Source organism: Phaseolus vulgaris, unplaced genomic scaffold, assembly GCF_000499845.2.
Source record: "Phaseolus vulgaris cultivar G19833 unplaced genomic scaffold, P. vulgaris v2.0 scaffold_19, whole genome shotgun sequence".
NCBI classification, from domain to species: domain Eukaryota; kingdom Viridiplantae; phylum Streptophyta; class Magnoliopsida; order Fabales; family Fabaceae; genus Phaseolus; species Phaseolus vulgaris.
The window spans coordinates 183,567-197,818 of NW_027174088.1; the positions used below are offsets into that span (position 1 = coordinate 183,567).

At 45.0% G+C, this 14,252-nt stretch overlaps 1 protein-coding gene across 1 annotated transcript; it reads left to right on the forward strand.

The window, feature by feature from the left end:
* Nucleotides 1–7,987: 7,987 nt before the first annotated feature.
* Nucleotides 7,988–8,554, forward strand: LOC137817183 (uncharacterized). Its single transcript, XM_068620429.1, has one exon. The coding sequence runs from the start codon at nucleotides 7,988–7,990 to the stop codon at nucleotides 8,552–8,554; it is 567 nt and encodes a 188-aa protein (XP_068476530.1).
* The last annotated feature ends 5,698 nt before the right edge of the window (nucleotides 8,555–14,252 follow it).

Genomic DNA, 14,252 nt, shown 5'->3' on the forward strand with positions numbered 1-14,252 from the left:
ACCAAAGGGTTAGATTAGCTTCTTTAGAATTTTTAGACTCTGTCATGCAATGGTGGCATAAGACTCTTATGGACATTGGACTAAACAAGAGACCTCTCGTGGTTTCTTGAAACGATTTAAAAGAGTGTATGCGTGATAGATTTGTTCCACCACACTTTAGGAAATACCTATTGTTGAAGCTCCAACAGCTTCACCAAGGCATGCTAAGTGTGGATGCTTATTTTAAGTAGCTAGAAACACTTTTAATTCAAGTAGATATGCATGAAAATGAGGAAGCTAAAATGGCTAGATTTGTGAGTGGTCTTAGGAGGGATATTCAAAATGTTGTGGAACTTCATGAGTATTCATCTTTACAAAATTTAGTTCACCTTGCCATCAAGGTTGAATCTCAAATTCCAAAGAAAAATGCTTTCAAAAATACTCATAATGATGACTACTACAACAACTCTTGGAAGAATAAAAACAAATCTTTTTCAAAGTATCCTCCTAAAGAATCATCTTTCAAAACTAGAGATTCTAAACCTTGAACTTCTAAATCACCAACAAAATCGTCTAGTAAGAAATGTTTTAAATGCTTAGGATATGGTCATATAGCTGCTAATTGCCCTTCAAAGATAAATATGTTTATTCATGATGGGGTAGTGGTTAGTGAGCATGATTCTGAAACCTCTAGACATTCCTCACCTTCTAGATCCCCAAGTGAGACTGAGAGCGAAAGTCCTTGTGAAGGTGACTTATTGATGATAAGGCGAATGTTGGAAACAATTCCAAAACCTTTGGATGATACCCAAGAGAAAATATTTTCCACACCCGTTGTCTTATCACCAACAAGTTATGTTCCTTGATTATTGATGGGGGTAGTTGCACTAATGTGGCTAGTACAAGAGTTGTGGAGAAGTTAGCCTTACCCACTATGATGGAAGAGGCCTTGTATCAACCCATCACAGTATCTCTCATACCAAGCCCTATAAATTACAATGGCTTAGTACCGAAGGTGAAACAAACAAGTCCTCATTAACTTTGCAATAGGAAAGTATAAAGATGAGGTTTTATGTGATGTTGTGCCCATGTAAGCAACTCATGTTCTTTTAGGAAGGCCTTGGCAATATGATACACATGTTTTACATGATGGCCTATCCAATACAATTTCTTTTTCCTTCCAAGGGCGCAAGGTTTCCTTAAAACCCCTCTCTCCCCAAGAGGTTCATGAGGACCAAATAAAAATGAAAACTAAAAGAGAAAATGAGAAAGCAAAAGAAGTAAGTACTAAACCGAGTCATAATACTTTATCCACTAAATCAATCATGTTGACTCTTGCTATGCCTCAACTTGATCCTCAAAGGTATTCTTCTTCTTTTTATCTTTTTTCATTACCCAAGGTTCCTATTTCAACACTAACTTGGTTAAAAAATGTTAGGGATGATTTTTACATACCTCCTAATGGCTTTCACCTTTTAAGATGACTTTTTCCAAAAAATATCATCATTCCCAAACAATCTTTTCCAACTTTGTATGTCTATAGGACCTCCTTTTCTGAACTCCCACTGCTTACAAATTCTAAGTCATGTTTACCTTTATCTTATTCAACTATTAATTTTGATAGTAAACTGACTTTGTCTTATTGTTGAATCAAGTGTGTTCAAATCCAAACCCTTTGAAGATTGATGGAAGGTTGGATGTGCTTGATGTTGCTGAGCTGTCTTTAGATAGGATCTGGGGTAGATTTTATGTGTTAAATCCACTCTTGATTGAATCCAAAGCTTAAGCATTCTCAAACCTTTTAAAAGAAGAGTGTTTTTCAAACTCAGTGAAAAACAACCTGTTGTTTTTTCGAAACAACTGATTGTTTTATACTTAGGTGTTTTTAGAAAGGTTGAAAACTGTTTTTGATGGTTGACTTGCTGTCAAACCAAAACAACCGATTGATTCAAGTCTTCAACTGATTGTTTGTTTTGGGACCATAACAGAAAATTGTTGTGTGCTTTGACTGAGCATTAAATGATTTTATAACTGATTACGCTCCAATTTTAAATGCTTTGACCAGGCTTTGAATGCAATAAACAGTTTGTTCAAATTTTGTAACAAACAACAACTTAGATTTAATCAAAGTAAAACAGATTTGAGTTTTTCACTGATTATGCTTTTGAAGAGTTGGAGATTGCTTTGAGATTGCTTGGATCAAAGAGAGTGTGATATAGGATTTTCATCTTGTATTGATATCAGATCTTTTCTGTAACAAGTGTAATCCTTTGTACCTTTGAAGAAACTCTGTGTGTGAAGCTGAGAAGTGTTGTGTGTTCTTGAGGTTGTCAAGATCAGCATTCTTAGTGGTGTTGTGCTGAGCCAAAGGAAGTGTGAGTCTTGAGGGGATCAAGGTCACTTCTTTGGTGGTGTTGTAAGTAATCTAGGGTTGATTGCTTAGTGGATTCCCCAGTGGTTTCTGGGAAGACTGGATGTAGCTCTTGGTTAAGAGTGAACCAGTATAAACCTATGTGTTCAATCTCTCTATCCTTTGAACTCTTTAATTTCAATTTGTATTTGTGAACTGGTATAAACAACCAATTGTTTTTCTGGTGCTATACTTATTTGCTTTGTGTTTTGGCAAACTGATTTCTTAATCAAGTTTTTCTCAAAGTAATTTCATTCTAGACTTAAAAGTTTGAGAAAACCCTCTTTAAACCATTCACCCCCCCCCCCCCTCCCCTCTAGTTTAAAGTCATACATTCTAACAATTGGTATCAGAGCTTGGTACATGAAAGATAATCAAGTTTGATCCGAAAATCTTTTTCTATGGCTTGAAAACTATCTTTTGAGGAAGGTGCTTCAATCTACAAACCACCTTTATTCTATGGATTGAATTACAAGTATTGGGAGGCTAGAATGAAAATCTTTGTGGAATCTATTGATCAAGGAATTTGGGATTCAATCGAGAATGGTCCTTTCATTCCAAAGCTTAAAAAAATGGTTCTTTTATTGCAAAACCTTGGTCCCAATGGACCAATGAAGAATGTAAAATGGCCAAGCTTGATTATATTGCTCAAAACATAATAGCTTCTGCACTAGATACTAATGAGTTTTTCAGGATATCAAATTGCAAAATTGTTAAAGAGATGTGGGACACACTCAAATCTACTCATGGGAACATCAATGAATCAAAGGAAGTAAGGTCAAGAAGTCAAGCACAAAGGAAAAGGAGGCAAAACAGAAAAAGCCTCAACCTCTGCTTCATGGCCAAAAAGGAAGATGACTCAAGTAGTGTAAGTTCTTCCAACTCCTCAAATTCTGAAAATTACAGTCAATTGCTTCAGCCTTTCAAGAAACACATGAAGATGCTAACCGATTGGCCCTCTTGAACAACCGGTTAAAGGGAATGAATAGCTGGCTTGAAAACAGAGTCAAAACACTGGAAGAGGAATTGGAAAATTCAAAAACAGATTTTGAAAACCTTGAAATAGTTTACAAAAACTCATCTTGCAAGTGAGATACAATTGCGAAAATTTTGAAAAGAAAGTCCATTATCTTGTTAAAACTGTGGATAAGCTTTCTAAAGGTCAATCCAACTTTGAGAATGTCTTGGCATCTCAAAACTATGTTTTTGGAAAAGCTGGATTGGGTTTTAACCCACAGAACAAGCAAGATAGATTTTCAAAGCCATTTTCGAAACTGCCAGAAAAACAAGAGATTGGACCATAGAAACAATTGGTTGTTACAAGCTTATACTGCATGAAAAGAGGCCATTCTGTCAGATTCTGTAAAATCAGAAAATATGTTGTTCTTAGGGACTTTATGAAATGGATTCCCAAGTGTAGTAAAGGTTCAAGTGATGAATGTAAACCAAATGGATCCACATTCATAAGGGGACCAAATCTTTGTACTTGAAAATCTTCTTTGTAGGAAAACTTGGAGGAGAGCATGCAACAATGGTACCTGGACAGTGGGTGCTCCAAGCACATGACTGGGGACAAATCAAAGTTTTTGAGCATCTCCTTTAAGCAAGAAGGGCACGTTACCTATGGAGACAACAACAAAGGGACGATTCTTGGGAGAGGATCCATAGGAGACAAAGATATCTTGGTCATTCATGATGTTCTCTTTGTGGAAGGATTAAAGCACAATCTGCTGAGCATTAGTCAATTGTGTGACAAAGGATATCAGGTTATCTTCAAAACAAACTCCTGCGAAATCTATCTTCCCAACACAAAAGAGGTAATGTTAATTGGTAAGAGAATCACTAATGTTTATCTTCTAGATATCTCTTCACCTTGTTCAATTGGTTGTCTTATATCCAAGCATGATGAGTCTTGGCTTTGGCATAGAAGAATTGCTCACATTCACATGAATCACTTGAACAAGTTAATTTCAAGAGATCTTGTGATTGGGCTGCCAAAGCTCAAGTTTGAGAAGGACCATATTTGTGAAGCTTGCCAAAAGGGGAAACAAGTGAAAAACTCTTTTAAAATAAAAAATGTTGTTTTTTCTTTAAAACCTCTTGAGCTACTTCACATGGATCTTTTTGGACCTTCAAGAACCATGAGCCTTGGTGGAAACTACTATGATCTTGTTATTGTGGATGATTTTTCTAGGTTCACTTGGACTCTCTTCTTGGAATCAAAAAATGATGCCTTTTCTGCATTCAAGAAGCTTGCAAGAAGATTGCAAAATACAAAGAACAACAACATAGGCTCAATAAGAAGTGGTCATGGAGGTGAATTCCAAAATGAAAAGTTCAACAAGTTCTGTGAAAAGATGGGAATTCTGCATAATTTCTCTGCTCCAAGAACTCGACAATAGAATGGTGTGGTGGAGAGGAAGAACAGGTCCCTTGAAGAGCTAGCTAGAACAATGCTAAGTAAATCTTCTCTTCCTAAGTATTTTTGGGCTGATGCAGTTAGCACTTCTTGTTATGTGATGAATAGAGTGCTAATTAGGCCAATTCTGAAGAAGACTCCTTATGAACTCTTTAATGGAAGGAAGCCAAACATCAATCATCTCAGAGTTTTCGGTTGCAGTTGTTTTGTTCTCAACAATGGAAAGGAAAACCTAGGGAATTTTGATGAAAAAGTTGATCATGGTATCTTCATAGGCTACTCTCTAACAAGTCATGCATACAGAATCTACAACAAGAGGCTAATGACTGTAGAACAGTCTGTTCATGTTGTCTTTGATGAGGTGGATCGCAAAAGCATTCAAATCCTGAAGAACAGTGCTGAAGAGGATGAGTAGAACATCAGTTTGGACAAGTTGGACATATGTTCAGAAAAACAACCGCTTGATTCCTTGAAACAGCCGATTGAAATTCTGCAGCAGAGTGAGTTGCCCAAAGAATGGAGGATTCCTAGAGTTCTGTCAGTGGAAAACATCATTGGGTAGATAAAGGAAGGTGTTTCAACACGTAGCTTCATCTTAAACTTCTGCAGGCACACTGCTTTTGTCTCTCAAATTGAACCAAAGTCAATTGATGAAGCCCTCAAGGATGAAAAATGGGTTGAAGCTATGCATGAAGAGCTTAATCAGTTTGCAAGGAATAAGGTATGGTTTCTTGTCCCTAAAACAGCTGAGATGAACATTGTACCGATCAGGTAATCGGAAGTGATGACATGGCAGCAAGCGATGATATAGGCGTGTTGAACGGGACACCTGGCTGACAGAAGGGAAGTACATCGGGAAGTCTGTGTAATCGCCAATCGTTGAGTTGGCGTTCTCCGATCTCTAGTGTGTGTAACCGGCGGTTGCCAGAGTTGCGCCATAGTCGCCATACATGAGTACTAGGAGATCAGGTGGTTAGAGACCGCCGAAAGGGGCACATCGCCGAAAGATCAGGAAGGCTTGCTTAAGGCTTTCAAGAGGTACAAGTACGGAGGACGAGGTTATCAGATGATCATTCCCTAGCCAGAGGTCGAGGCAAGGAAGCGGTTTCCCAGAACATGCATGATGTGCAAGTGAAGCAGATCATGATAGCGGCAGGCGAGACCACAGAGAAGGTGTGCATGGTGACACCCCGTACTCGCCACTTAAAGGATCGCGCTCCAAGGAAAGCTGTGCACCAAGTTACTCCTTGTATGGGTAACTTCGTCGAATAGCTCAAAAAGTAGAAGTGACGCTCAAGTAGAAGGGGGCTCCAGATGGCGACACGTGTACAGCTGGATGCGAGCCACGTGTCCAGAGGTATAACCGTCAGGAGAGAGAAAGTGCTCAGGTATATAAGGAACTCTTAACAGCCTTTTGAGGTACGTTTTAGAACACTTCAGTATGCTTTGAGAATACTTGCTAAGTACACTGAGATTCACTGCGCACGGTTCCTTGAGTTGAGATATTCTCTCTTAGTTTTTGGTGATTCCGTCGCTGACTTGAGCGTCGGAGCGCGATCAGCCGCAGCGGCGCCACTCTGTTTTCTTCAGGTTCTTGCGAGGATTGAGGCGTGAAGGACAGAGGCTAACGTGGTGCGAAGCTGATCGAGAAGGAGAAACCTTTGACGTGGCAAGACTCTTGCACTCAGGTCAACCGCAGGATCATCAGGCGCCAACCGTGGGGTCGTGTAAAACGTGTTTCCCATCCACAGCGTGAGTTTCTTGAAGTTTCTGCGGTTCTTGTGTGGTTGTGTGCTCGTGCAACCATTTTCGGTGTTTTTCACCGTTTGTTTGAGTTTTCAATCGGTAGTTTGAAGTTTTCCACCGTTTGTTTGAGTTTTCGATTGGTGAATTGAAGTTTCTTACCGTTTGTGCGAGTTTCAATCGGTAAATCAAAGTTTTTATCGTTCGTTCGAGTTTCTGATCGGTGAATCGGGAGTTTTAATGGAGAAGCGGTAGGTTCGTGGTGAGATTGCGAGTTTCTGTGGAGGTTTTGGCATCCGAATCAATCCCGTGCGGTTGCGGTTGCGTTCTTAGAAGTTCTTTGGAGTTTAAGAGGTTTTTGACCGATTGATTGCTGAATCGATCGTTCCGCTGGTGAAGGTTTTGGTCGCTGAAGCTTGATCTGTTGATATTTCATGAGAAAGATGAGAAGTACGCATTCAAGTCCTGTTGTGCCAACTGCTGGAGAAGGCGCCATGACCATGGCGCAAATGATGGAGATCATGTGTGCGTTGCAAGCAAATGTGGAGGCATCGCGCGTAGAGCAAGCGAAGATGCACGAAGACCTGGTCGCCTCTCAGGCCAGAAATGAGGAGCTCAGCAAGGTCACTGAGGAATTGCGTCAAGCTCTTCACGAGCAGAGAGGACGCACAACCGTTGAAGAGGTTGCGCCGTCATCGCCACCGCGCGTTTTTTCGATGCCGTTTTCTCAGGCGATCATGGACACGGCGATCCCTGCGAGCGTAGTGGCCGTAAAAGCTTCTTTCACCGGCGTGGAGGATCCTGAAGCACATCTCACTGCGTTCCACACGCAGATGATGCTGTCAGGAGGCTCAGATGCAGTTTATTGCAAGATGTTTATGAGCACACTCCAGGGAACAGCACTGGAATGGTTCGTTAGCCTGCCCACGGGTCACATAACCAATTTCCAGCAGTTCTCAAAGCTTTTCGTCGACCAGTACATCGTGAACAAGGCGCCACCTAGGGTGTCTTACGACTTGTTCGACGTGAGACAGTATCAGAGAGAGTCCCTCAGGGACTATCTGAATCGTTTTGGAGCACAGATGGTCCGCTCGCCTGCCAAAGACGAGGACATGTTGGTATACGCCTTCAAAAAGGGCGTACTGCCTGGACCTTTCTGCGAGGCGCTAATTAGGGGCCACCCCGCCACGTTTGCTGAAGTTCGGCGACTTGTTGTGGCCCACATCGCCGACGAGAGTGAGGTCGCAGAAAAGAGAGGGAGTGTGGCTCCTGCTAGGCCATGGGCCCAAACTAGAATTCAGCCGCAGAGGGTGTTGTAGACAGCGGCGGCTAAGAAGGATCAGACGACTCGCCATCCTTACGACCCAAAGAAAAACAAGGGAAGGGGCCCAGGGCGCCCTAGGGAGTTCAATCGCCCACCCAGGTACAAGTTCGTCATGGGGTTGGCGGACCTGATCGCCATTCCCAACATAGCTGACAGGCTTAAGGCGCCTGAGAAAGTTTCAGATAAGGTGCTAGGACCAAAATCGAACGCATGGTGTGAATTCCACCAAAGTTTTGGTCACTCCCTTGATTCGTGCTTGGCCCTAGGATACCAACTCAACGATTTGGTCAAGAGCGGCTTCTTGAATGACTACCTGCTGGACAAGAGGACGGGGCAAGCGTCGAGCTCTCAGCTGATGAGCAGTGAGGGCCAGCAGCATGAGATGCCCACTCACGGCGAGATCCACACCATCGCTGGAGGTTTCTCGGGTGATGGATGTACTGCATCGCAGAGGAAGAAATATGCAAGGTCTGTGATGGCAGTAGATGTGTTCGAAGACCACTCGCCAGATGTGGACATTACGTTCACAAAGGAGGATCTCAGGGACGTTGTGCCTCATGACAACGATCCCATAGTTGTCTCGCTAGTCACGGCGGGAAGGAAGGTCCACCGGGTGCTGGTGGATCAAGGAAGCTCGGCAGATGTCATGTTCTGGCAGACTTTCACCAAGCTACAATGACCCCTTGACCAGTTAAGGCCCTACGGAGGATGCTTGTATGGGTTCGTTGGCGACTAGGTGGAGGTCAGGGGGTACATTGAGTTGAGAACCACGTTCACAGACGAGACGGCCTCGAGGACGGAGAAGATCAAGTACCTCGTTGTAAATGCCCCCTCGGCGTATAACATTCTGTTGGGAAGGCCGACCCTCAACAGAATAGGAGTTGTGCCCTCGACCAGGCACATGAAGGTTAAGTTGCCATCAATGGAGGGGGTGGTGATCACCATAAGATCTTACCAAAAGGAGGCAAAGAAGTGCTACGAAAATAGCCTCAAGAATAAGAGGTCGGTGAGCTACATCACCACGACGCCGCCTCCCGGTGTGGAGCCCAGGCCAACAGAAGGGCGAGTTGTTGATGCGGCGATGGAGGTGACCGCCGGAGGCGATGTTATCATGGTAGACGCTGAGGTTGAGGGAAAGGACGTCGGTCGGTTAGAAGAAGCGAGAAACCGCCCAGAGGAGGCTAGGGAATTGGGAATCGCCAGGGCGGTGATCGCCAGTGAAACCAGGCCCAAACCCGTCGAGGAGTGGCTCGAGAGGGAGATCGGGGGCAAGGTCTTCAAGTTGGGAAGATCTTTGGAAGGTGAGCTACAAGACCAGATCGCCAAGGTGATAGAACGGCATCTGGACGCTTTTGCATGGTCTGCTTCAGACATGCCGGGAATCGACCCCGATTTCTTGTGTCACCACCTGGCAATGGACACACAGGTCAGACCAGTGCGACAGAGGAGAAGAAAGTTCAATGAGGAGAGGAGACAGGCGATTAGGGATGAAACGCAAAAGCTCCTCGCCGCAGGCCATATCAGGGAGGTCCAGTACCCTGAGTGGTTAGCTAATGTCGTGCTGGTAAAGAAGAGCAACGGGAAGTGGCGCATGTGTGTCGACTTCACGGACCTAAACAAGGCTTGCCCAAAGGATTCATACCCTTTGCCAAGCATAGATGTCCTGGTCGACAGCGCAGTAGGGTGCAAGTTGCTGAGCTTTCTGGACGCCTTCTCAGGGTACAACCAGATTAAAATGCATCCCACGGATGAAGAGAAGACCGCCTTCATGACTAAGAGATCGTGCTACTGCTACAAGGTGATGCCCTTCGGGCTGAAGAACGCGGGGGCCACGTACCAAAGGTTGATGGATAAGGTACTTGCACCGATGCTGGGAAGGAATGTGCAAGCGTACGTAGATGATATGGTCGTGACTTCGCTAGAGAAAAGCAAGCACATCTCAGATCTGGTGGAGTTGTTTACCACTATCGCCAAGTACAGGTTAAAGCTAAACCCCGAGAAGTGCATTTTTGGCGTAGAGGCAGGGAAGTTCTTGGGTTTACTCTTGACCGAAAGAGGAATTGAAGCAAATCCTGATAAGTGTGCTGCCATCTTGGCGATGAGAAGCCCGGCTACCGTAAAGGAGGTGCAGCAGCTTACAGGTCGGATGGCCGCCCTATCTCGTTTCATGTCAGCTAGTGGAGAGAAAGGTCACCCGTATTTCCAATGTTTAAGGCGAAACAATAAGTTTGTCTGGTCGAAGGAATGCAAAGAAGCTTTCGTGAAGCTTAAAGAGTACCTGGCGAGCCCGCCGGTTTTGTGCAAACCTTTGGTAGGAACCCCTCTCAGGTTGTATTTTGCTGTAACTGAGAGGGCGGTGAGTGCGGTGCTCGCCCAAGACCAAGATCAGGCTCAGAAACCTATCTACTTTGTTAGCAAGGTGTTGCAAGGCCCAGAAGTAAGGTATCAAGCCTTGGAGAAAGCTGCACTGGCAGTCGTATTCTCGGCTAGGAGGTTGCGCCACTATTTTCACAGCGTTACGGTGCTGGTGATGACCGACTTGCCTATCCAGAAAGTCTTAAAGAAGCTTGATGTAGCTGGGAGAATGGTGAAGTGGGCAGTGGAGCTGTCAGAGTTCGACATCAAATACGAGCCCCGAGGACCGATCAAGGGGCAGATTTTCACTGATTTTGTGGTCGAGCTCTCGTCGGAAGCAGCACGAGTTGAGGGGGATGATTTTCGTTGGGTACTTTCAGTGGACGAATCGTCTAACCAGCAGGGTAGCGGTGCTGGAGTCATTCTAGAAGGACCCAACGGCGTGCTGATAGAACAGTCCCTGAGGTTTGCCTTTAAAGCTAGCAACAATCAAGCAGAATATGAGGCGTTGATCGCAGGTATCTTGTTGGCTAAGGAAATGGGAGCTAGGGTGTTGATGGCCAAGAGTGACTCATTGTTGGTCACGGGACAAGTAACAGGCGAGTTCCAGGCCAAGGATCCACAAATGGCGGCTTACTTGGAGTATGTGCAGGAGTTGAAGGGTTCCTTTGTCTCGTTTGAGGTGGTGCATGTACCCAGGGAGCAAAATGCCCGAGCTGACTTGCTAGCCAAGCTCGCCAGTTCAGGCAAGGGGGGTAGGCAGAGGACAGTTATTCAAGAAACTCTGAAGACACCCAGGGCGTTTGTGGCAGACCACCAGGTTCTTCAGATAAGTAAGTCGACGGAGAAAGCGGCGAGGAGTCACAGGTCCTTGACCCAGGAGACCTTGAGATCGCCAAGAATAAGAGCAAGTCGAGGGGAGAGGGTGAACGTGGCGCAGGTCTGCGCTACGCATAAGCCAGACACATGGATAACGCAATACCAGCGCTGCCTGGCAGATGGCGTTCTCCCGCTGGATCCGACGAAGGCTAGGAAGATAAAGAAGAACTCTAGCAAGTTCACCTTGATCGACGGCGAGCTGTACAGGTTTGGGTTTACACACCCACTCCTAGAATGTGTGCACGGAGAAAAATGTACAAGAATTATGGTCGAGCTCTATGAAGGTATATGTGGGAGTCACATCGGGGGTCGAGCTCTGGCTGCAAGAGCTCTCCGTGCATGTTATTACTGGCCCACGATGAGGGGGGACTGCAAGAAGTACGCTCAATGTTGCAAGCAATGTCAGCAGCACGCCGATTGGCACAAGGCGCCTCCAGAAGAGCTGAAGTCAATTTACAGCCCTTGGCCGTTTCACACTTGGGGAATTGACATTCTGGGACCCTTCCCATTGGCGGTCAGGCGGATGAAGTACGTGGTAGTGGCGATTGAATACTTCACCAAGTAGATTGAAGCGGAGCCAGTAGCCCAGATCACCGCACATAAGATCGAAGGCTTTGTGTTGAAGAACCTCGTGTGCCGGTTTGGTGTGCCTAAACGGCTGGTGTCGGACAATGGGACTCAGTTTGCGAGTCACCTGTAGAAGAAGCTGTGCGAAGAGGTGGGAATACAACAAGTGTTTGCATCCGTTGAGCACCCACAAACGAATGGCCAAGTGGAGTCTGCCAATCGAGTGTTGCTGAGAGGTTTAAAGAGAAGGCTCGAGAAAGTTAAGGGATCGTGTGCTGAAGAGGTACCCCGCATAATTTGGGCGTACCATACCACTGAACAGTCAGGAACCCACGAGACCCCGTTTAGCTTGGTTTATGGATGTGATGCGATGATTCCAGTTGAAATCCAGGAAAGCTCGCCGAGATTCCAGAACTTTGTGGCGGAAGACTCGAACAAAGAAAGAAGAATGAATCTGTATTTACTGGATGAGGTCAGGGAGGAGGCAAGAGTAAAGGCCGAGGCAGTAAAAAGGAGGATTGAGCGAAGGTATAACTCTAAGGTAATGCCAAGGCAGTTTAGAGGGGGCGACCTGGTGATGAGGAAGGCCCATCAGTACGAGATGGAGAACAAGTTATCGCCTAAGTAGACGGGACCGTTCAGAATAACCGAGGTGTTCGGGAACGACGCCTACCGCTTAGAGACGTTAGAAGGAGGAGCGATTCCTCGCACCTGGAACACCACACATCTCAAATTATATTACAGTTAAAGCTTTGTAAGTAAAAATGAACACGGAGAAATTTACATGCTTTCTGTTAAAACAGTTTCAACGGGGCACTCTTTTTTCTCTAAGGAGGGTTTTTAATGAGGCCACCCAATAAAGAAGAGTTTTCAAGCTTAAGTTTCTGAGATTGCATGCTTGTTGTTTTGGAAGTTTTTAGAAAAAAGACCTTACCACTTGAACGTGATCTAAGGCAACGACAAAGTTATGCTGCATGCTTTCTAGTTAAAAGTTTTAAAGTCCGTTTTCGGCTATTGGTGGTATTAGTTGAAAGTTTTAAAATCCCCATCGTTTTTCGGCGACCGACAGCAATAGTTGAAAGTTTAAAAGACCTCATCGTCTTTCGGCGATCGGAGGCACCAGTGATAACTAAAGACCTCAACGCTCTCGTGCGTCTTGAGGCAAGAAGAGAAAAGTCCTCCTCGCCTTTGGGCGAGTGCAGGCGAGAAAGAGGAAAGTCCTCCTCGCCCTTGAGCGAGTGCAGGCAAGAACAGAAGAAGTCCTCCTCGCCTTTGATCGAGTGCAGGCGAGAAAGAGGAAAGTCGTCCTCGCCTTTGAGCGAGTGCAGGCAAGAACAGAAGAAGTCCTCCTCGCCTTTGAGCGAGTGCAGGCAAGAAGAGAAAAGTCCTCCTCGCCTTTGAGCGAGTGCAGGCGAGAACAGAAGAAGTCCTCCTCGCCTTTGAGCGAGTGCAGGCGAGAACAGAAGAGAAAAGTCCTCCTCGCCTTTGAGCGAGTGCAGGCGAGAACAGAAGAGAAAAGTCCTCCTCGCCTTTGAGCGAGTGCAAGCGTGAACAGAAGAAGTCCTCCTCGCCTTTGAGCGAGTGCAGGCGAGAACAGAAGAAGTCCTCCTTGCCTTTGAGCGAGTGTAGGCGAGAAAGAGGAAAGTCCTCCTCGCCTTTGAGCGAGTGCAGGCAAGAAGAGAAAAGTCCTCCTCGCCTTTGAGCGAGTGCAGGAGAGAACAGAAGAAGTCCTCCTCGCCTTTGAGCGAGTGCAGGCAAGAGCAGATCGAAAGACCTCTCTGCACAAGCAGATAGAGGCCAGATTAAAAGTCCTCAGCGCGTCCAGGGGGGAGGAGATGTACACCCTGGGCAAGCTGAAGCACCAGAAAAAGTCCTTCTCACCAGAGTGAGTTCAGGCAAGATGAACTGAAAGGTCAGGGGTGTTCGTGACCTTGAACGGTGGGAAGGGAAGGAAAACGCCTTTTCCCCTTTAAGTGAAACATCAATATTGACCCAGTAAGACCAGATAAAACTTCCACGCTTGCAGGCGGTGTGAAGATAGACAAAATCCTCCTCGTCTTAAACGAGTTCAAGTACGGCGATCAGAAGAGTTTCAGGCGATGACAGGAGTAAAGGGTCGCTTCGCTTGGCAGATCAGGTGAACTGTGTTTTAATACCAGTTTGAGTTAAAACCTGCTGTTTAGTAAGTGATTTCATGCTAAGGTTTGTTTCCTTAAGTCCACAAGTTATATTAAATGTCATCGCTTAAGAGTTAATAGTTGCTCAAGTTTTACTTTGAGTTAACAATTCGATAAATTGTTATAAGATTAACAGTTTGCTCAAGTTCAAAGCAGTGTGTGAGTGGTTAAGCCCGAAGTATCGCTGAGTTAATTCGTTTAAGCAAGTTTCACCGGTTATGTTGATTAACCACACAGCGAATAAGAGGCATTTAAGGCGAAGTATCAGAAAACAACATTTCAGCAGTAGAAGTTGCGTAAGAAGCGGCGATTCAAGTTTGTATGCATATATAAGCAAATACATAGGCAGTGCAATAACAGATAAAGTTTTTACAAAGAAGAGGTGATGGAGGAAGGCAG

Coding starts and splice junctions, on each gene's coding strand:
- LOC137817183 (XM_068620429.1), top strand. CDS start 7,988: ATGGGGTTGGCGGACCTGATCGCCATTCCCAACATAGCTGACAGGCTT.